The sequence below is a fragment of the Pituophis catenifer genome, unplaced genomic scaffold, assembly GCF_029215685.1.
Source record: "Pituophis catenifer annectens isolate HBS135680 unplaced genomic scaffold, rPitCat1.0.hap2 SCAF_16, whole genome shotgun sequence".
Classification (NCBI taxonomy): domain Eukaryota; kingdom Metazoa; phylum Chordata; class Lepidosauria; order Squamata; family Colubridae; genus Pituophis; species Pituophis catenifer.
The window spans coordinates 4,693,631-4,717,674 of NW_027256896.1; the positions used below are offsets into that span (position 1 = coordinate 4,693,631).

Consider the following 24,044-nt stretch of genomic DNA (forward strand, 5'->3'; position numbering starts at 1 on the left):
CATGCAAACAGTCCCACTCGCCTTCAAATGCCATTGTGGCTTTCAAACTCCAAAGAGGGACCCTTCCCACGTGCTTTGCAAAGTGCCTCTTTCAGCTGCTTTAAGATGCCTTTTTTTACCCCACATCAATAACCTGCCTTATTGTTTGCAGCAGTCTGATGCACTCTCCATCATTCCTTCCAGGTTGGGAATCGCAGCTTCTGGAAACCGGGTTTTTGGCAATCTTCCTGTGTCCTTTGTGGACTCTTTCCCGGGTGGCCAAGGATACCCCTCCTTCCTTTATTGTCATCTGGGCCTATCGTTGGCTTATTTTCAGAATCATGCTTGGAGCGGTAAGTCCGTCATGGTAGGAATTGTTTTGCCGGAGGCATGAAAACGATGCCCAATATTTCCTAATTTTTGGGCAAAGCCACCAGACGTGGAAGAAATTAGGAAATATTGAGGGAAAAATAAGAATTTGGAAAGGAGCCTGAGTGGCGCAGCAGACTAATGCTACTGTTAAAGGTAGTATTTAGCTTCCAGCTGCCTGCAATTACTGTGAGTTCAATTCTCACCAGGCTCAAGGTTGACTCAGCTTTCCATCCTTTCTAAGGTAGGTAAAATGAGGACCCGGTTTGTGGGGGCAATAAGCTGACTTTGTATAAAATATACAATAGTATGAAGGCTGTAGTAGGAGCCTGAGTGGCGTAGGAGGCTAATGCCTCCTAAGGCAGCATTTAACATCCAGCTGCCTGCAATTATTGCGAGTTCAATTCTTACCAGGCTCAAGGTTGACTCAGCCTTCCATCCTTTCTAAGGTGGGTAAATTGAGGACCCAGTTTGTGGGGGCAATAAGCTGACTTTGTATAAATATACAAAAGTATGAAGGCTATTGCTTAACGCATTGTAAGCCGCCCTGAGTCTCCGGAGAAGGGCGGCATATAAATCAAATTAAAAAAAAAAAAAGGCTATTGCTTAACGCATTGTAAGCCTTCCTGAGTCTTCGGAGAAGGGCAGCATATAAATAAATAAATAAATAAATAAATAAACCATTGGAAAAAATAGAACTCAAACCAGAGATTTTCCTACTAGGGATGATTAAAGAAAACTATAGGAAAGAAATAAAGTATTTAATATTACACATAGTCACTGCAGCCAGATTGGCGCTCGCCCAATGTCGGAAAACTGATCAACTGCCAACAGATTAATTGCTAATCCAAAAAATCTATAACTGTGCGGAAATGGACAAACTAACATTTGAAATGAAGGATAAGGTAGGCTCAAAATGTCATATAGCGTGGAATAAGTGGTATGATTGGATAACTCGTAGAAATGAGAGTAAATGTAAAATTCTGTACGATAATAATAATTAACAAATATGCACCGTTAATAAGATAATGGACATGTGACCAAAGTCACTTTTTCTTTTTATGTATTGTCATCTGTATATTTTATATGTTTAATAAAGTTTTGTTTTAAAAAGAAAAAAAGAAAACGATGCCCGATGGGGAGAAAGGGATGGATCTCTTTTATTCACGAAATAGATAACTCTCAAGAGAGCCTTCGACTCATGTGAATTCAGACAGTTCTCACACTCTCATATTTATGACGGCCGCAGTGTCCCAGATCCCCTTTTGCGACCTTCTGACAAGCAAAGTCAATGGGGAACCCTGATTCACTCAACAACTGTGTGACTAACTTAACAACTGCAGTGTTTCGCTCAACAACAATGGCAAGAAAGGTTGTAAAGGTCACTGAACAAATGTTTCACGTGGCCGTAGAAATGTTGGGCTCAATTATGGTCGTAAGTCGAGGACTACCTGTGTTGCTCTCAGAGTTGGAAGCAGGAAATCAAATGTTCTTAACTGCTAGGGATCATCTCTTCGTTTCCCATCTGACGGGGAACATACCATAGAATTATAGGACTGGAAGGGACTTTGGAAGTCTTCTGTTGTTGTTTTTAGTTGCAAAGTCGTGTCTGACCCATCGTGACCCCATGGACAATGTTCCTCCAGGCCTTCCTGTCCTCTACCATCCTCTGGAGTCCATTTAAGCTCACGCCGACTGCTTCAGTGACTCCATCCAGCCACCTCGTTCTCTGCCGTCCCCTTCTTCTTTTGCCCTCCATCGTTCCAGCATTAGGCTCTTCTCCAGTGAGTCCTTCCTTCTCATTAGGTGGCCAAAGCATTTGAGTTTCCTCTTCAGGATCTGGCCTTCTAAAGAGCAGTCAGGGTGATCTCCTCTAGGACTGACCGGTTGGATCGCCTTGCAGTCCAAGGGACTCGCAGGAGTCTTCTCCAGCACCAGAGTTCAAAGGCCTCCATTCTTTGGCGCTCAGCCTTCCTTATGGTGCAACTTTCCCAGCCGTACATTGCAACTGGGAAAACTGGGAAGTCTTCTAGTCTAGTCTAGTTTTCTAGTCTTCTAGTCCAAGCTTCCTCCCAAAGTCTTCAAACCATTTGGGACAATCATTTCCTTCCAACCGTTTCTAGAAAACCTCCAGCAACGGAGCCCCCAAATTCCAAAAGGCAACCTGATCTACTGCTTAATAGTTCATACTGTTAGAAAATCCCTCCTTATTTCCAGGATCTCCTTGAGAATTTTTCTGCCAAAGTTCCTCCAGATTTTTCCAGAGGAAGGAGAAATTCCACAGCCATTTCTTAAGGACAGAACCTCATAGTTAGTTGGAATTTTAAGTTGCTACATTACACTGGTTATTGTGGGTGTCAGCAACCTGCGACTCCGGAGCCGCATGCGGTTCTTTGGCCCCTCTGCTGCAGCTTCCTGTCCCATCATTGGATGGTCCCACCCCTCACCCTCCCCTCCCAGTTACTCCTTGCCTGGCCTTGGAAATCTGAGAGATACGGGGGGGGGGAGAGGGGGAGAGAGAGACATAGATACAGAGAGAGAGAGAGATACAGGGAGAGGGGGAGAGAAGGGAAGAGAGAGAGGGAGAGAGAGAGAATACAGAGGGCGGAGAGAGAGACAGAGAGAGAGAGAGAGACACAGACAGACAGAGACAGAGAGAGGGAGAGAACAACCGGTTCTCTGCCCTAATAACCAGCTGGGTAGGCGTGGCTAGGGGAGTCATGTGACTGGGTGGGAGTGAGTGATGTGGAGTTGGCCACGCCCAACCAGGTTTTGTGGCTCCCAGTGTTTTTTTTTTTTCTGTGGGAAACGGGTCCAAATGGCTCTTTGAGTGCTTAAGGTTGCAGACCCCTGGGTTAGTGGCTAAGAGATATTTTCTTTCTTGGCTCATTCTTCTTGTTCTATGTCTTTTACTAAGTGTTTATTTGATGGTGTCATTGTTCCCAATCATTTCATGGTCTGTCCAGAGTACCCTACTCCTCAGGCAATTGGGGAAAAAAAAACAAAGAAACATCCATTTCAATATTGGCTAAAGCTGTGTAGAATTTCTTTGAAAAGAAAGGAAATGCAGCCTTGGTCATGCTAAACAAGACTTTGAAGGAGGAAGGCACCGCTTATTATGGGAGAAAAGGCCGATGTAAGTTCAGTGGTGGCACAGTGGTTAGAATGCAGTATTCCAAGCTAATTCTGCCCACTGCCAGCAGTTCGATCCTGAGCAGCTCAAGGTTGACTCAGCCTCCCATCCTTCCGAGGTTGGTAAAACGAGGACCCAGATTGTTGGGGGCCATAGGCTGATCCTGTAAACCGCTTAGAGAGGGCTGTAAAACACTGTGAAGCAGTATATACAGTAAGTCTAAGTGTTATTGCTGTTGCTCTTTTTTTTTATTTATTTAAAAAGTTTTAATCAATACAACAATTTTCTCCCCTCCACCCCCCTCCCTCCAACCCCCCTCCCCCCAACCACCCACCCCCCCAGACTTCCCAGAGCAAAAACAGGGTATAACATAATAAACGTAAATTAAAATAAGCTAACTTTCTATAGTCTCCAAACTCCTTCTTGGTCTTTAACTCCCCTTACCACTATCGAATCATATTTCAAAAAGAAAATATAAGTTTCATTCATAAGCTATTTGAAACTTTTTGGTCCAATATTTGTTTTGAATATAGTCAATCCATCTTCTCCATTCCGATATATATCTTTCATTTGAATAGTCTTTCAAATACGCTGAAATTTTGGCCATCTCTGCTAAATTGACTACTTTTAATGTCCATTCTTCAATAGTAGGCAAATCTTCCTTCTTCCAATACTGCGCCACCAAAAGTCTAGCTGCAGTTATTAAATTTAAAATCAGCTTAGTCTCGATAACGTTACAATCTGTAATTATACCTAACAGAAAAAACTGTGGTGTGAATTTTATCTTCTTTTTAAGGATATTTTGCATAATCCACCATATTTTTTATCCAAAATGCCTTAATTTTTTTACATGTCCACCAAATATGATAATACGTGGCATCTTCAAGAGCTGTTGCTCTTCAATGCAAGTTCAAGGAAGGCAGGGAGTCGGAAGAGACCAAAGGAAAATGGGCTCTTTTCTGAAAGTGATGTTTCTCCAGCCAGCCTTGGACTGACTCTCTTCTCTTAGCGCTAACTGGTGGCTCACAGCTCTTTGCTGGAGATGATCACCGCCTAGATTCCCGTGATAAGCAAAGTCAAAATGTAAAGATAATTGTGCATCGACTCTGGGATGTCAGAGTACCAGAACAGGTGACACCTTGATGACAGGCCGCTAAATTCGACTGCCTTCGTCTTCAACCCTGCAGAATAAAGTCTCCTCCTCACGATGTTTGAGCAGCTCTACGACGGGTGTTTGAGCTTATTAAAAGTCATTTCTATCTACCGGTATTAAAAATGGCACATCTGGGTTCCTCTGGGAGCTTTCTAAATTTCCATAACGTTCACTTCTGCTCTCTATCTCCAAGGCAGAAATTTATTTAAGACTGAAAAGCGCGAATTATTTCTTCCATCACTTTCTCCTAATTCAGGGGTCTCCAACCTTGGCAACTTTAAGACTTGTGGATAGGGCTGGCATTAAAATTCCAGGCTACCCCCCCTCCCCCCAGTAACTGAAAGGGGGGACTCACAAGTGGAAAAGATGCCAATTTATATTTGGATGAGGCATTCCAGGGAAGGGGATTAGAAATACTTTGGTACAGCTGAAGTGATGGAGGGATCAGTTTTAAGAAACATAGCCCTCTCCCCCAAATGTCAGGGCTAGAAATGGACGTATTTCCACCACAAAACAAATGTGTGAGAAAAGGAAATTATTCCTATGTACATCGTCAGATTCTTTGCAATTGCAACACAGTTGTGAAATTAAGGTATTCCATATTTAAAATAAATTTACTAACCCCCACCACAGACAGGATTGCCAAGGCATGTAGTCTCTAAATATGAGCTAGCAGTGTGCAGCGGCAACCAAAAGAGCCAGTGCAATCCTAAATTGCATTAACAGAGGGATACAATCAAGATCAAGGGAGGTACTAATACCACTCTATAAAGCCTTAGTAAGACCACACCTAGAATACTGCATTCCAGTTTTGGTTACCACACTATAAAAAAGATCTTGAGACTCTAGAAAGAGTGCAGAGAAGAGCAACCAAGATGATTAGGGGACTGGAAGCTAAAACATACGATGAATGGTTGCAGGAACTGGGCATGCTAGTCTAGTGAAGAGAAGGACCAGGGGAGACATGATAGCAGTTTTCCAATACTTGTGGGGGCTGCCACAGAGGGGAGGGGGTAAAGCTATTTTCCAAAGCACCCGAAGGTCAGAGAAGGAATCATGGATGGAAACTGAGCAAGGAGAGATTCAACCTAGAAATGAGGAGGAATTTTCTGACAGAACAATCAACCAATGGAACAGAAATTGCCTTCGGAAGTTGTGGGAGCTTCATCACTTGAGACTTTCAAGAAAAGATTGGACTGCTATTTGTCAGAAATGGTGTAGGGTCTCCTGCTTGAACGGGGGGGTTGGACTAGATGACCTATAAGATCCCTTCCAACTCTGCTAATCTGTAAATCTGTAAATCTTCTCAGCTATGGTTCCGTGTAGAAATGGTTCACCATTTATATTTCTGGGATTTTTTCCCCTGTTATCCCACTCTGCCTGGGATTTCCTTGTGGCCTCCCATCCAAGCCGTAATCAAACTCCACCCTGCCTTATTTCAAAGCCTAGACAAGATCCTTGAAAAGGAAGTATGCAAAGAAGATCCTGGATAGCTCTGCAGACAAGGCACTGTAATTTAACACCAGCTGTCTGCAATTAAAGTAAGTTCGAATCTTGCCAGGCTCAAGGTTGACTCAGCCTTCCATCCTTTCTAAAGTAGGTAAATTGAGGACCCAGTTTGTGGGGGCAATAAGCTGACTTTGTATAAAATATACAAAAGTATAAAGGCTATTGCTTAACGCACTGTAAGCCGACCTGAGTCTCCGGAGAAGGGCGGCATATAAATAAATAAATAAAAAAAAAAGTAATGTACCTGCCTCCTGGAACCTATTCTCAACAAATCTAAGATGGCCCTGCTTTTTTTTTTTTTTTAAGTTAATTATTTAGGGAAGAAAATGTTCCTTTCTGATTGATACAGTAAGATGTCCCAGTCTTGGTTTATTTAGCATACTTAAATAAAAATGCAAACAAGTAAAAATAATTAATGTGTGACAACAATGAAGCAGATATTTTTCTCTCCTTTAACAGATTGGCACCAGTAAACTATGGCAATCTGTAAGATCACAGCTCAAAAAAAATTGGTGGAAAACGAGTGGGTCTCAAAAGACTTTTCAAAGGTCTGTGGTGACAGAGATTGACAGATGTCAGAATAAAATATAATATAAAACAGCACTGCGAGGAGCCATTAGACCTTTTAATCTCCCTTCGTATTCAGTTTGTTCGTTGATTGATTTATATTATACTTCTGATCTTCTCCAAAGCCATTAATTACATCATTGTTTTTCTTTATTTGAACATTTTAGAAACTTTGAGTGTTTTAAGCGGCCTTAAGGCAGTGATATTTTTAAAAACAAATTATTTGTTTATTAAATGTAAAACAGTTAATAGCGTTATCAATAACTTTAAAACTATTTATTTATTTAAAAATTCCACCAGCCTACACAGAACAACTCTGGATGGTTAAAACTATTCTGTTTCCCTGAAAATAAGACCCAACTGGAAAATAAGTCCTAGCATGATATTTCAGGATGCTCGTAATATAAGCCCAACCCCCAAAATAAACCCCAGTTAAGAGTGTCAGCCAGATGGATGCATTTAGTACCATATTTCCTCAAAAATAAGACCTAACCAGAAAATAAGTCCTAATGTGTCTTCTGGAGCAAAAATTAATATAAGACCCGGTCTTATTTTCAGGGAAACACGGTAAATGAAATTCAATTAAAAAATGGCCTTGGAGACTCATCAGTTGGAAACCAAATTTCCCAGCCAGGTAAATTCCAAAGCAAATCTTCATTTTGCCACTGTAAGGCCATCCATCAAAACAAGAGAACACAGTAGGTAAAAATGGAGCTATTTAAACAGAAGAAAAATTAAGTGGGACTTTTTAAACCTGGGGAAGGATGCAGAGCAGAGCCGAATTGAGCCACCTGGAAATATATTTATGGGAAGACGGGGTGGGCAGTGGGGCAGGTTGTGGACTATTGGCTGGGAGAACCAGGTGTAAGAAGCAAAGGATGAACTTTATCTTCTTTTTAAGAATATTTTGCATAATCCACCAAATTTTAATCCAAAATGCCTTGATTTTTTTACATGTCCACCATATATGATAATACGTGGCATCATCACACTTACATCTCCAACACTTGGATTGTAAACCTGGATACATACAACCTAACTTTTTAGGATCTAGATGCCATCTATAAAACATTTTATAAAAATTTTCTCTCAAGTTTTGGGCTTGCGTAAATTTTACGTTTCTAACCCATATTTTTTTCCACGTTTCCCTCATTATTGGTTCCTCAATATTTTGTGCCCATTTTATCATACAGTCTTTGACTAACTCCGTTTCTGAGTCTATCTCTATCAATATATTATACAACCTTTTTATGTGCAGTTGTTTTTATTGGGTATAATTACAGATTGTATGGTTATAGAGACTAATTTGATTTTGAACTTAATAACCGCAGCCAGACTTTTGGTGGCGCAGTACTGGAAGAAGGAAGATCTACCTACTATTGAAGAATGGACACTAAAAGTAGTGAATTTAGCGGAGATGGCTAAAATTTCAGCATATTTGAAGGATCACTCAAATGAAAGATATATATTGGAATGGAGAAGGTGGATTGACTATATTCAAAATAAATATGGGACTAAAAAGTTTCAAATAGCTTATGAATGAAAAAAAAAAGATATTTAAGGGAATTCTTATATTCAGTCATGTAAAGGGAAGTTAAAGTGCAAGAGGGAGATAGGAGTTTATAGATAGTTTGCATATGTTAGCTTATGTTTATTAAATGCTATACCCTGTATTTTGCTCTGGGAAGTCCGGGGGGGGGGGAGGAGGGTTGGGTTGGGAGGGGGGAGAAGGGATGGGAAAATAGTTTGTAAAAAATTTTTAAAAAAACTTTTCAATAAAAAAAAAAAGAAGAAGCAAAGGATGGAAACTAATAGAGGACAGAAGCAACCTGGAATTAAAGAAAAAAATTCCTAACAGTGAGAACAATTAATCAGTGGAATGGCCTGTCTCCAGAAGTTGTGTGTGCTCTTATCATTGGAGGCTTTCAAAAAGAAACCAGACAGCCACTTGTCTGATATGATATAGCATAGCCATATCGGTGGGCACACGAGCTCAGCTCCGGCATGCATTCGTGTGCCGGCCAGCTGATTTTTGGCCTTCTGGACCCACCGGAAGTTGGCAAACAGACCGTTTTCGGCCTCCGGGGGTGGGGTGGGAAGGCCGTTTTCGCCCTCCCCAGATTCCTAGAAAGGCTCTGGAGCCTGGGGAGAGAGAAAAACGGGCCCACTGGGCCATCGCGTGCTAGGAGCTGGGCGGGAGGGGGAGGTCACACGCACATGTGTGGGGGCGGAGCACATAGAATTATGGGTGTGGGCACGCGTACGCTCCCCACGCGTTACCCCTGCTCCTGGCACGTGATGACAAAAAGGTTAGCCATCACTGATATAGAGTTTCCTGCCTGTGCAGGAACTCATAAGGTATCAATAGGAGAAGGTAGTAAGAAAGATGAGAAGGATAATAGTTTATTTATTTAAAGCACTCTTGGGTGACCAAACAGCCTTTAAGGCAGGGTTTCTCAACCTTGGAAGCTTGAAGATGGGTGGACTTCAACTCCCAGAATCCCCCAGCCAGCAGCGCTGGCTGGGGGATTCTGGGAGTTGAAGTCCACCCATCTTCAAGTTTCCAAGGTTGAGAAACCCTGCTTTAAGGGCATTGTGTAGATGGAGATTTCGAACGTACATCAGTGCTTGGTGAGATCCATCCTAGGTAGAGGAGAACCACTGAAATGGTTGCATTGGGACAAGGAGAACGCCACCACGTAACTGTCACTTGGCTGCGGAAAGTGAGGTTTGCAAATGCTGTTTGCCTAGCTGGCTGATTTGAATCCAAGGCAAAGTAGGCAGGAAAGAGCTCCATTGTTCCTGGGGTGGGTGGGGGGTGCAGGAGGGGTGAGGCTGAACGGCTTGGCCTGGGGGTAGATTAGGAAACATTAATTAAGAAATCAGGGGAGGGCGAGTTCTGGACCTGTTTTAGGCATAAAGCCTAAGAGTGGGGGGAGGGGGGGGCTTTGGGCCAGTTGCTTTCTCTCTCAGCCCAACCCACCTCACTTGCTTGTTAGTAATGGGGAAAATAAAAGTCAGAAATATTAGGAGTATGATTATTAGGCTGCTGTGTGTGTGTGTATCTATGTGAGGGAGAAGGTGGGATATAATGATAATTTATTATAATTTATAATAATAATAAAAACCAAGAACTTGTCACATAACACCCTAGTCTTAACAACTGCCAATAAGAAAAACAAGAAAGTGTGAATGGTGGATATGGCAATACCTGGAGTAAGAGGAGGGGAAGGGAAGAGGAGAGAAGAGAAAGAGAAGAGAAAAGAAAAGAAAAGAGAAGAGGAGAGAGGAGAAGAGAAGAGAAAGAGAAGAGGAGGGGAAGGGAAGAGGAGAGAAGAGAAAAGAAAAAAGAGAAGAGAAGAGAGAGGAGAAGAGAAGAGAAGAGAAAGAGAAGAGGGGAAAGGAAGAAAAAGAGAAGAGAAAAGAAGAGAAAAGAAAAGAGAAGAGAGAGGAGAAGAGAAGAGAAAGAGAAGAGAGGAGAGGAGAGGAGAAGAGAAAGAGAAGAGGAGGGGAAGGGAAGAGGAAGAGAGGAGAGGAGAGGAGAAGAGAAGAGAGGAGAAGAGAAAGAGAAGAGGAGGGGAAGGGAAGGGGAGGGGAGAGGAGAGGAGAGGAGAGGAGAGGAGAGGAGAAGAGAAGAGAAGAGAAGAGAAGAGAAGAGAAGAGAAGAGAAGAGAAGAGAAGAGAAGAGACGCTACGCTACTGATTAAACTATTAACAGAGAAAAGTATCTGAAACCCTTGGAGGACAGAGGTACCTTTTGATGAAAGCCTGGCTGAAGGGCCATTTTCAACAGGATTATTCAGTAGCCAGATTTGCTTCGAACTCTGAGATGGACAGCAAATAGAAGAGGAGAAAATGACACAGTGCAAAGACCTGCAAATTGAAATAGAATGACTGTGGCAAAAGAAAGCAAAGGTGGTACCAATAGTCATAGGCGCCTTGGGTGCAACCCAGTGGTCCAATCCAATTTTTTTTACTACTGGGTCTGTGGGCGTGGCTTGGTGGGAGTGGCAGGGGAAGGATACTACAAAATCTCCATTTGCTCCCCACTCCAGGGGAAGGATACTGCAAAATCCCCATTCCCTCCCCACTCCAGGGGAAGAATACTGCAAAATCCCCATTCCCTCCCCACTCCTGGGGGAAGGATACTGCAAAATCTCCATTCCCACCCCACTCAGCCAGAAATGGTATTTGCCAATTCTCCGAACTGTTCAAAATTTCTGCTACCGGTTCTCCAGAACCTGTCAGAACCTGCTGGATTTCACCCCTGGTGCAATCCCAGAACAATTGGAGCACCACTTGAACACTGTTGGCATTGACAAATTCACCATTGGTCAATTGCAAAAGGCAGCTTTACTTTGGAAATGCTTACATCCCGATTCAGACAATCCTTTTGAAACCATCAAGCAGCACCATCTGCCATTCTGTGAAGTACTCGATAAGGTGGACAAAAATGCCAAATCCAGTCTAAACATCTGGCTGGCTATACGAGCAACCATAAGAATAATAAAAAGGCAAAAGAGCAGTTGGAAGGCCATATTCCCATAGCTGGGAATTTCACATGGCCTCTTGTCTAAAACAAAGGAGTCTCCGACTGTTTGTTATTCAAAGCACAATAAAGTAATATATCCGTCATTGAATGAAGCCTGGTGACCTCATGGGCAAATCTATGCGGTGTTCTTGGCAGCAGCCAGAAGCGAGAAGCACCGTGTTTCCTCCCAATTTCCCAACTTGGCCAAGAGTCGGATTATTTCCCAATTTGGCCTCCATTCCAGTCTTAATCAGATCTCTTCTGATTTAGCTTCTGAACCTGAACCAGATTGTCACAGGTTTCCCACAAAAACCTGTCCTCCACTTACAGCAGTTCACCGTTTGAAGTTACAACGGGATTGAAAAAAAGTGATCGATGACCATTTTTCACACTTACGACCGTGGTAGCATCCCCATGATGACGGAATCAAAATTCAAAGCAAGCTTAACCAATGTTTCACTTAACTGCAGAAACGTTGGGTTCAATTGTGGTCGTAAGGCAAGGACTACCTGTAAAATAACTCCATTGATTTTTCTGGCAGTGACTTGGAAGTGATGCTTTTCATTCCTTACTCCCTCTCCTTTCTGGGAGAGTTTTTCCAGTACTGAAAAAAAACAACAACCCTGATTTATGACTCTGTTTCACACTTACTAAAATTCAGATGCTTGGCAACTGGCATGTACTTATGACAGTTGCAGTGTCCTGAGGTCACATGATTCCCTTTTCAACCTTCTGACTATCAAAGTCAACGGGGAAGCCAGATTCACTTAACAACCGGGTTGCTAACTTACCAGCTTCAGCGATTCACTTAACAACTATGGCAAGGAAGTTCGTAAAATGGGGGCAAAACTCAAAACAGAAATGTTGGGTTGAACTGTGGTCATAAGATGAGGACGGCCTGGAAAATAACACCATTGATAATGCTTTCCATTCCTTCTTCCCTCTTCTTCCTGGGAGAATTTTTCCAGCAGTGGTGGAGACAATTAAGGGAGTCTCTTGTGGGTGTGCATTTACTTTGAGCGTTCATGCAAATCGCCAAACTTCCTTTGCGGCTGCTCTGACACGTGGAAGTGTTTGGCAAAGGGGGAGGCAAGATTTAGAAAGGTGTCGGCATTTCGTTGTGTCCCAACATGGTGCCCTGAGTGCCACCATTGCCAGTGCTCTTTGGCTTCATGCCCCATTTGGCTGCCTTCTCTCTAATCTCTCTCTAATTTCTCTCTCTTTCTCTCTCTCTCTCGTTCTTCTCTCTCTCTCTCTCTCTCTCTCTCTCTCCCCTTTCTTTCACTCTTCTTTCTCTCTCTCTCCTTTCTCTCTCCCTCACTCTTTCTTTTTCTCTCCCTTTCTCTTTTTCTTTCCCTTTCTCTCCCTTTCTTTCGCTCTTCTTTCTCTCTCTCTCTCTCTCTCTCTCTCTTTCTCTCTCTTTCTCTCTTTCTCCCTCCCTTTCTCTCTCTCCCTTTCTCTCCCTTTCTCTCTCTTTTCACTCTTTCTTACTCTCCCTTTCTCTCTTCTTTCTCACTCACTCTCTCTTTCTCTCTCCCTTTCTCTTTCCCTCCCTCCCTTTCTTTCTCTCTTCTCTCTCTCTTTCTCACTCTCTTTCTTTCTCCCTCCCTTTCTCTCTCTCTTTCCCTTTCTCACTCTCTTTCTTTCTCTCTCCCTTTCTCTCTCTCTTTTTTTCTTTCTTTCTCTCCCTTTCTCTCTCTCTTTCTCATTACCTTTCTCTCTCTCTCTCTCTTCTGTGTGTGTGTGTGTGTGTGTGAGAGAGAGAGAGAGTGTGTGTGAGTGCAGAGAGAGTACACTCACATATACTATATCCATTATAGTGATATGTGTATGTGTGGCCAGTTCTCTGTCTATTAATTGTGATGACCAGGGTTGCAGCCACAGGTATCCAGTAAGAGCCACCACAATGCCAAGTGTGTCATGATGGTCCTAGGACACCATTTCTCGCCTTGTACAATTTATACAACTGAACTAGACTGTGTATGTGAGTATATGCATAATCTTGTGTGTGTGTGTGTGGGTGGGTGTGATGTTTATGTAGTGTATATTGGAGATAGTGACCTTTGAGAGCTGTATACAATGAAATTTCATTTTAATGTATGCTGATTAGTGTACATTTAAAGTGACAATACAGTTATTCTAAGTCTTCTAAGTCCATTTCACCCTGATTTGAGCATCAGATGAACAGAAGAGGAGGGGCACAGAACTTGGGGATCCTTGTCCCTTGCAGAATACATGGCATAGGATTTTGGTTGCCATCTTGAAGTGAATGAGCTGGTTGATCTTCATGTCTAATGTTGACCCAACATATAGGGTACTTTCCCCTGATAGCCTCCCACTAGAATCTTCTTGGGAATAAAAAATGCTGGGTTGTTTTTTTCTTCCTCACTCCCTTAAGTTCTGGGGGGTGTAATTCCAAATGATTTTTCTGTGAAAATGTCCCTGGCGAGCAGGATAAAGAAATTGGAATGTGTGTAATCTTAATAGATACTTTTGTTGAAAAGCTAAAATATATTAATCGTTAATATAATACAGTATATAATTTAAGGTAGTACTATATTGTCAATATATAATTCAATACATTAATATGTAATTAATGTATAATGTAATATGTTAAATATGTCATAAAGCAGTGTTCCTCAACCATGGCAGCTTGAAGATGGCTGGACTTCAACTCCCAGAATTCCCCAGCAAGAATTCTGGGAGTTGAAGTCCACCCATCTTTAAGTTCCAAGGTTGAGAAACGCTGTCAAAATGCGGAATATATTAAATATATATTAATAACTACATTAATGTATAATTTTCTTCAAAATTTCCTCAGAATGGAAGTGCGAGTACTAACCTCGGAGCTGTTATTTTTTCCTTCCCACAGGGGATGATTAAAATACGAGGGGATCGTTGCTGGAAGGACTTGACCTGCATGAATTATCATTACGAGGTGAGCTTTCCAAATTCCAAATTCTTTTGTTCCTTCTTTAGAGGCCTGTCGAGGTGCTTTTTTCTTCTTTGTATTTTTCAACTGGTTGCAATGAATGCCTTCATTCTGGAACTTGCCAAATTCCTGTTGAAAAAGGAAAGTAGGGAAAAAATATTTAAAAAGAATAAATGGTCATTCCGTTCAAACAGTTTCTTCCTTGATAGGTTGAAAAGATCCATTCTCTCATTGTTGTGGTCCGCCGGCGGCCTGCGGAGCTGGCAGCAGAGTCGGACTGTGAGGAGGTTGGGGAGGAACATGGACCAGTCCTGGAGTCTGGGGAAGGCTCGGATGGGGGCTCTATGTCAGAGGCAGAGAGGGGGACAGAACCATCTGGGAGGTATGTGCTGCCTCCGGAGCGTCCAGAGTCAGACGTCAGTGAGGCAGAGAACAGGGAGCCTGTTCCCAGTGCGCACATGCGCAGAGCTGCCAGAAGGCAAGAACAGTTAAGACGACTCGGGAGTAAGGCTTGGAGATGATTGGCCCCTCCCATAAGACATAAAGGAGGAGAAAAGGCACGTGAGCCTTTGCAGGAAGCAACTTTGTTCGTTCCGGTCGGTTTAAATTCTGAAGCTCCGTTTTGACTCTGTGCTCCGTGTGGACTTGCAAAGCTAATTGCCAATTAGGTCTTCGGCAGCGTGTCAAGGGAGATATCAGCCTTATCCCGAAGGACTGTGGCAGACTTCTGTCGGACTCTTGACAAACGATTTGTGACTCATCACGGGCTGGGAATGAACAGAATTCACAGCCGTTGAAATAAAAAGAGGGTTTTTGGGACTAATCGTGTGCTTTTTACTGTCTCAGGAAGCCTTAGTCAGAACACTCATGCTTTTTATGAAAGTTGACTACAATATCCGTAGCTTGTTGGAAGAAGAAAGTTGGCTTTTTTCGAAGATTGCATGTGTAAAAGTAGTCCTTGACTTAACAGTTCATTTAGCGACTGTTTGAAGATACGACGGCACTGGAAAAAGTGACTTATCAAATTTCACACTTACGACTGTTGCAGCATCCCCATGGTCACATGATTTACACCCGGATGCTGGGCAGCTGGTTCATATTTATGACGGTGGCGGTTTCCTGGGGTCATGTGATCCGCTTTTCAACCTCCTGACAAGCAAAGTCAATGGGGAAGCCAGAGATCCACTTAACAACCTTGTTACTAACTTAACAACTGCAGTGATTCCCTTAAGGTCGTAAAATGGGACAAAACTCACTTAGCAAATGTTTCACTTAACAACATAAATTTTGGACTCAGTTGTGGTCAAAAGTTGAGGGCTACCTGTATCTTGCTCCAAAAATCATGGCTTAGTACCAGGGGTGGGTTCTACTTACCTTTACTACCGGTTTGCAATGGGATCGCGCTTGTGTGCTCTCTTCAATCACGCACGCGCCTTGCTTCTGCACATGTGCAGATCACCGATGATGACATCCGGGGCAATGGACGGGGCCTCCCGCCAGTTTTACTACCAGTTCTTGCGAACCGGTCCGAACCGGGAGCAACCCACCACTGCTTAGTACAATGTGTGAAGCAAGATAAGATTGTTCTGTCCTACAAGATGGAATTGGTAGCTATGGACCAACAATGCTGCTTAAACATCTGGATAACCCTGGTGGATCTACTCAGGTTACTTTTCTGAAACACTTGAGGATCAGTGATAAAGAGCTACTGGTAATATTTATTATTAGTCAGAAAGATCTCCCCATGTGCAAAAGTTGCCTGAAGTGAAACTGGGTTAGAATAGAATAGAATAACAGAGTTGGAAGGGACCTTGGAGGTCTTCTAGACCAACCCCCTGCCCAGGCAGGAAACCCTACACCACTTCAGACAAATGGTTATCCAATATCTTCTTAAAAACTTCCAGTGTTGGAGCATCCACAACTTCTGGAGGCAAGTTGTTCCACTGATTAATTGTTCTAACTGTCAGGAAATTTCTCCTTAGTTCTAAATTGCTTCTCTCCTTGATTGGTTTCCACCCATTGCTTCTTGTCCTGTCTTCAGGTGCTTTGAAGAATAGTTTGACTCCTTCTTCTTTGTGGCAACCCCTGAGATATTGGAATACTGCTATCATGTCTCCCCTACTTCTTCTCTTCATCAAAGATGAATTTCAATTTCAGGATGAAATTGAATTATTCTGCGTCATATATTATGTATTTTTAATACCTTCTAGCATCTTCTCTCCTCCCCGGTAAAATAATATCATTACTAGGAAGTCAAAGTTGATTTTAAAAAAATGAGGTCTGGGGTGAGTTCTGTATGAATTAGCAAGATGAGCAGCTGGAAAGGTGGACCAAAGTTGGACTAAGAGAATGACACAAGAAGCCATAGTGAAAGAGTCAAGAGCGAATACCTGGCACTTCAGATGTTTGAGATGCTGAGAAGCTTTTTAGTGTCTGGGAACCACACAATATTTCTGAAGTGAGGGAAGGACCAGAATGGACAGGTCATTTAGCAATAGCACCTACACTTACCTACCGCTTTGCAGCCCTCTCTAAGCGGTTTACAGAGTCAGCCTTTTGCCCCCAACAATCTGGGTCCTCATTTTACCCACCTCGGAAGGGCAGAAGGCTGAATCAACCTTGAGCCTGGTGAGATTTGATCTGCCAAATTGCAGGCAGCCGGCAGTCAGCAGAAGTAGCCTGCAGTACTTCACTCTAACCACTGCGCCACCGTGGATCATTTCTAAGATATTGCTTCTATTTAAGGGAGAATGTTTTGCTCTCCGACAAGCAAAGGGAAGCCGGATTCACTTAACAACCGTGTTACTAACTTAACAACTTCAGTGAGTCACTTAACAACTGTGGCAAGAAAGTTAGTAAAATGGGGCAAAACTCGCTTAACAAATGTCTCACTTAACAATGGAAATGTTGGGCTCAGTTGTGCTCGTAAGTCGAGGACTACCTATATTCTGTCTTTATTATTTTTATAATACTTCAAGGCGGCGAACAAGCCATAACAACCACCCTGTGAAGTGGGTTGGGCTGAGAGAGCGGGACTGGTCATAACTTGAGGCCTTATTTGTATTGCACGAACCAAAAGGAGGACTGAGAAAATATCTACAGACCCCTCACAACTTACTACCTGAACACCTGCAGTGATTCACTTAACGACTGCATCAGGAAAGGTCGTAAAACGGGGCAAAGCTCACTTAACAAATGTCTCCCTTAACAACAGAAACGTTGGGTTCAATTGGGGTCGTAGTAGTCAAGGGCTTCCTGCATTTATTCATTCATTTTGGAAGAGAATCTGCAGCTGTGAATTGGAAGCCAATAACCTTACGTTCTGCACTCTTGACAACTAAGGTTAGAAGAAGGAAAAAAGTTTCAGGGTTTACAACAGGGTGCAAAAGCTGAGGATTCAGATCCCTAGCGGTTACTGAATTTTAGCTTTCCACACAAAAGAAGGAAATGATTAAATATACTGTGAGTAATCTTTTTGACAATATGTAATTAATTACATTTAAATTGGTATTATTTTCCTCCTCAGCTCTACCCACTCAGAGTTCAGTCACACTCAGAGTTCAATCTTCCCTTCCTGATCGTTGCTTTCTTTTGATTTATATTGTTTGGCCATTCATGGTTTGGAAAGGGGATTAAATGTAGTCCCCAGTGGTCGGGACAAATCCCTTATAAATCCTATAATACCAAGGCTGGAGCCACCCCATAATAGTTGTGCCTTTTTTCATCGGTTCAAGGCCAAGCATTCAAGTCACTAACAGAAGTTCAGTTCAACCAATTTCATATCAAATGTAAAATGGGAAGAAGTAGAGACCATAAGGAAGGCTGAGTGCCAAAGAATGGAGGCCTTTGAACTCTGGTGCTGGAGAAGACTCCTGTGAGTCCCTTGGACTGCAAGGTGATCCAACCGGTCAGTCCTAGAGGAGATCAATCCTGACTGCTCTTTAGAAGGCCAGATCCTGAAGAGGAAACTCAAATACTTTGGCCACCTAATGAGAAGGAAGGACTCCCTGGAGAAGAGCCTAATGCTGGGAAAGATTGAGGGCAAAAGAAGAAGGGGATGGCAGAGAACGAGGTCACTGAAGCAGTCGGTGTGAGCTTAAATGGTCTCTGGGTGATGGTAGAGGACAGGAAGGCCTGGAGGAACATTGTCCATGGGGTCATGATGGGTCAGACACGACTTCGCAACTAACAACAATGAGAGAAGGAAAGGTCTTCCCCCAAAGGACATTCTCCCTTTCCCCGGCCATTCAGATGCTAGTCATAGGAATACTTCTATGAATAACCAGTCAGTTTGTCATGGAGCTGACTCATTTTACTAGCTCTTCTCCCGTCCATTAGCTGTTGGTGTTAATTTACAATTAAAATCCATTTAGCTGGACAACTCGGTAGCAATGACTGGAGTTTGTGATAACCTGGAGGAAGATCAGCACCTCTGAGTTGTTCAGTTGAATTAACAAGGGGAACTTCAGACCTGGGTCAAAGATCCTTACTGGACCTCAGTTCCCAAGATATTTGGGAGAAGTGAAGCCTATTAAATTTGGTCTTGCTTGGGAGGAAAAGGAAGTTCTTACCTATCACAGGTGTTGTGGTTACTTATCTTGATTGATTATGTATCATCAAGTCAAGGTTGACTGTTAAGTGAGTACATACAGTAGTGGCCAAAATTGTGGAAACCTTCTGGGAAAAGTGTATTTTTGAGGTTTGATGGCTCATAACACCACTTTTTGGGGGAGTTTCAAGATCATCCTATTCCATTGCTGGAATGGCCTGGGAATAGCCCAGACCTTAACCCAATTGAAAATCTATGGAGCCGACTAAAGAAACTTGTTAGTCAGAAGCGACCCACCAATAAAACCCAGTTAATAGAAGCCATCCTTCAATCTTGGTTTCACATGGTAACAGCTGCAGAACTCAAAGACTTGGTTCACTCCATGGGAAGACGTTGTAAGGCCGTCATTCATGCTAAAGGTTCCCCAACTAAGTATTAACTGACATAGTGATAATTTTTGTATATCTCCTTTTTTCTATGTGTTTTGCTTTTCTTCTTTATACTGTATCTGCTATTCTCATAGCAAATCCTTCCTAAAAGTTATTGCATTACATTCTTGATTAAATTATCTTTCCATTAATATATAATTTTATGGTACTACCCTGTTCCCCCAAAATAAGACATCCCCTGATAATAAGCCCAGTCGGGCTTTTGAGCACATGGCAATAAATCCAAGCGCTTATTTCAGGGTTGAAAAAAATATAAGACAGGGTCTTATTTTCGGGGAAACATGGTACTCCAAAAAAAAAAAAAAGGTGGTGTTATTACCTAGTTTTAGAAAATACACTTTTCCCAAAAGGTTTCCACAATTTTGGCCACTACTGTAGATAGTCCTTCACCAGGATGATACTCTCTCTCTCTGTCTCACACATACACACGTACACACACACATACACACACACACGTACAAACATACATACCCTGCCCCTGCGACTTAGTCCTTCAGGCATTCTGATGGTGCTATTGTTCAGTCTCTTTTTTGCTGGTCATTTTCCTGTCTTTCCTTTTACTTTTTCCAGTGTTTCAGCCTCACATAGGAATTGGATCAGGGGTGAAATCCAGCAGGTTCTGACAGGTTCTGGAGAACCGGTAGCGGAAATTTTGAGTAGTTTAGAGAACTGGCAAATGCCACCTCTGGCTGGTCCCAGAATGTGGTGGGAATGGAGATTTTGCAATATCCTTCTCCCCAGGAATGGGGAGGGAATGGGGATTTTGCAGTATCCTTCCCCTGCCACGCCCACCAAGCCAAACCATGCCCACCAAGCCACGCCTACAGAACTGGTAGTAAAAAAATTTGGATTTCATCACTGAATTGTATCTTCCCATAATATGTCCAAAATATGACAGTTCGTGCTTGTTATCTTAAGTAACTACTCTGGACTGATTTGTTGGTTGTCCATTGTGTTCTCCAGACTTTTCTCCAAGCCCAGAGTTTAAAAGCATCTTTCTGCCTTGAGTTCCCAATTTTCTGAGGTTTATCTTGTGTTTGTTGGCTTGGATATTCTTCTACATCAGTCTTTACATTGCAGGGATTTTCATGGCAACTCTTTAATGAAACTTGGCAACCATCATTGGGATTTTTTTTTTTTTTGAAAAGGGGATGAATATCTCTTAATTAATATTGTTAACAAGAGGCTGAGCCAAGGGGATGAAACGGGTAAGAGGGCGAAGGAAGGTTGGCAAGCTGGTGAGCGACAGATCCGTCAAGAAAATTGGGGTTGTCAAAATCTTCTTTTATCCTGCTGATGGGCTGGAGGATGAAACAGGAGCTGTGGGTGGTAGAAAATCTGTTTGATTCTCGTGGGAGAAAGATGAAAAGTGAACCAGCATTTAAACTTTTCAAGGATTGTAAAAAAAAAAAAAAAGAAAGGATGGCTTCAGCTGGAAGGAACATTTGGAGAGCATGTTTGGAGGATCTGCAAGGTCCAGTTTTCCATAATGGGACAAGGCTGCAACCTTGGGAATGGGGCAACTTGCCAGAGCCAACTCGCCATGGCCAATTTGCTGCAGCCAACTCATCATGGCCAACTCACCATGGCCAACATGCCACGGCCAACTCGTTGCAGCCAACTCATCATGGCCAACTCACCACGGCCAACTTGCTGCAGCCAACTCATGGCCAACTCGCTGCGGGACAATTTAACAATTCTATTTAATTATTTAAAATAAATAAATAAAATATTTTAATTTTTGCCATTCACATTTCATTCTGTTCCTCCTTTTGCATCCTTCCTTTAATGATTCCATTCCACCATTTCTTTGGTATTAGTGTAACTCTTGTCCAGCAGTGAGGTGTCCTGTGGCGAGATGGCCATGGCAAGTTTCCTGCAGCAAGTTGGCCATGGCAAGTTACCTATGATGAGTTGGCCATGATGAATTGGCCATGGTGTGTTGGCCATGGCAGGTTGGTCATGGCGAGTTGGCCATGGCAAGTTAGCCATGGTTAGTTGACTGTGGCAAGTTAGCCATGGTGTGTTGGCCATGGCAGGTTGGTCATGACGAGTTGGCCATGGTGTGTTGGCCATGGCAGGTTGGTCATGGTGAGTTGGCCGCGGCCGTGGTGAGTTGGCTTTGGCGAATTGTCATAGAACCGCAACCCTCTCACTCCCTGCTTTGATTTGAGATCAATGCGTTGTCCTCCTCCTTTGAGTGCCAATAAGCCCAGGAGGGACTGGCAAATTCCTTGCTAATCAGGTCCTAGACCCAGCAATATTGACGGGAGAGAGGATTTCACTATCAGATAGATGATGACAATATAAAATGGAAGTGATGTTGATTATGCATTCATAATCAACATCACTTGATTATATAACAACGATGATACAGGTTTCTTTCCCCGTTTTGAGGAGAACAATGCTTTTTCTTTCTTTTTCAAATGTGCACAGGTAGTCCTCGACTTACAACCACAATTGAGCCCAAACTTTTTTTTTTCTTAAGAGAATTTTGCCTCCTTTTTACGACCTTTCATGCCACAGCTGTTAAGTGAATAATTGCAGTGCTGAAGTTAATGACACGGCTGTTAAATCAATCTGGCTTCCCCGTTGACTTTGCTTGTCAGAAGGTCGCAAAAGGGAATCACGTGACACACTGCAGCCGTCATAAAGACGTGTCAGTTGGCAAGCATCCAAATTTTGATCGCGTGACCCTGGGGATGCTGCAGTGGTCGTAGGTATGAAAAACGGTCGTAAGTCACTTGTTTCAGTGCCATTGTAACTTTGAACGGTCACTAAGTCAAGGAATTACCTGTATTGTCTCCTTTTTTTGAGGATTACACTGCAATTTTCGTTGCTGCCTCAGGGCGATGGGGAACCGTGCCGTCAGTTTTCAGCCTATTCACGCTACTGAATTTGAAAATCTTGATGTGTGGTTGAGTTTTCCGTGCCTGCAGGAAGTTAGCCAGGGCTTCTGTGTTCGGATTGCGTTGCAACCCTGAAAGAAAACACAGATTAATCTGTGTTTTCTTTTACGGTTACAACGCAATCCGTAACCGTAAAAAAATTAGACAAGATTCAAGGAAATCTATAGTAGAAAGTTATTTGGTTTATTATTATTATATAAAGAGAAAAGATGGCTACATAACTAACGGACTTTTTATTAAGATGTTGGATTTGTATTATTTGGACTAAGATTTAGGGAAATGTATGGTCTAAAACAAGTGGGTTTATTATTTTTATAAGAAATGAATGATTGTAACACCACATAATTAACTGATTGGAATTAAGATGTTTATATTATGTGAGGTTTTAAATTTAAGGGGTTTAATATAGAGATGAAAGGAAAATTTGAATTTGGTTAAGATTAGAGGTTAGGATGAAGGGTTTTAAAATTGGTTTTTTTTAAAAAAAATAGAATAAATGCTATGGCAAAAAGGGAATATATAAATTGTAAATTTAATTGAAATGACTAAAAATTGTTTAAATCTGTGAACCGGCCAATACTCTGTTCCAGAAAAAATATATTGTATGTTTTTTGTGTGTTTGTGTAAAAAATTAAAAAAAACTTTAAAAAGAAAAAGAAAACACAGATTAATCATTTGCCACAGGGTTTTCAGCAACGGATCCAAAGACCTTTATGGCAAAACTAAAATCTTTCTTCTTTTTTTTTTCCTCCTTCTTTTAAATATAAGATTTGCTTTACAGGTAGGCCTCAATGCACAACAGTTCATTTAATCAAAGTCACATTGCTGAAAAAAGTGACTTAACGACCATTTTTCACACTTACGACCATTGCAACATTCCCCAAGGTCACGTGATCAAAAGTTAGATGCTGGGCCACTGGTTCATACTTAACGACGGTTGCTGTGTCCTTGAGTCACGTGATCCCGTTTTTGCAACCTTCCGACAAGCAAAATCAATGGGGAAGCCAGATTCACGTCACAATCCCGTTACTAACTTAACAACTGCGGTGATTTAACTTAACAACTGAGGTGAGAAAGGTTGCAAAATGGGCCAAAACTCACTTAACAAATGTCTCACTTAACAGCAGAAATGTTGGCCTCCATTGTGGTCGTAAGTTGAGGACTACCTGTATGAGCAGAGCTTGCTATATATAATGTGTTGCTGAAACTGATTGTACCTCTCTTTGTCCCCCAGTTTTGGAAGTGCTCCCCTTCGTTTGTAGACTGGCATGTGCCTCTTCCTCATAAAATCCGTGAAAGCTGTGGAATTAAAAATCCTTTGCACTCTTTTAAGGACGTTATGCATTCCAATCCAAGTTTTTAATCTAGGAATACAAATCCTTTACCAGTCTTACTATTTTAAAAATCCTCCGTGCTAGGGGATTGCATAAAAGAGCCTTTGTCTTTTTTTGTTTTGTTTTCAATTAATCTAATTTATAGGTTTGAGAATTTTGAATTGGTGAATCGTAAAAGCTGATTTACATTCTGCTCTTAAGAACTTTCTGGAGCGACAGCTTAGTCTGTTAGGTATGAAATGGAATTAGGAAGAAACTCCTCGCTCTGTATAGTGTCCCATAATGCCTAGTAATGATCAGACTTCAGGTTCTTCCCTCAAAACTGGGCAATTCTTAGTGGTGCCAAAAAAAATAAAAATATTTATATGCGTGCAAGGTGCCCTCTTCAAAATGTGGTTGCTTCATGCATCTCTGCATGAGTCACTGTTACGAATTCTCCTTTTCAAACTAACTTCCCCTGGCAGATAGCAATTGGCTACACTTCTGTGTTGCACAAGATTAGATTATTCAGACATTCCTGATTTTGAGTCAATGAAATTTCATCCCTCCAAGGGGGCTTTAGGGAGTATCTACATATAAACAAATAATTCCCTCAACACTGTCAAACTATTCACTAAGTCTGCATTATTA

At 42.1% G+C, this 24,044-nt stretch overlaps 1 protein-coding gene across 1 annotated transcript in view; it reads left to right on the plus strand.

The window, feature by feature from the left end:
- Window positions 1-24,044, plus strand: part of LMF1 (lipase maturation factor 1) — a 149,170-nt gene that overhangs the window by 34,316 nt on the left and 90,810 nt on the right. The window contains exons 4-5 of the mRNA XM_070955091.1: window positions 184-332; window positions 14,114-14,179. Of these exons, the coding sequence (XP_070811192.1) occupies window positions 184-332; window positions 14,114-14,179 (215 nt within the window). The remainder of the gene's footprint in view (window positions 1-183; window positions 333-14,113; window positions 14,180-24,044) is intronic.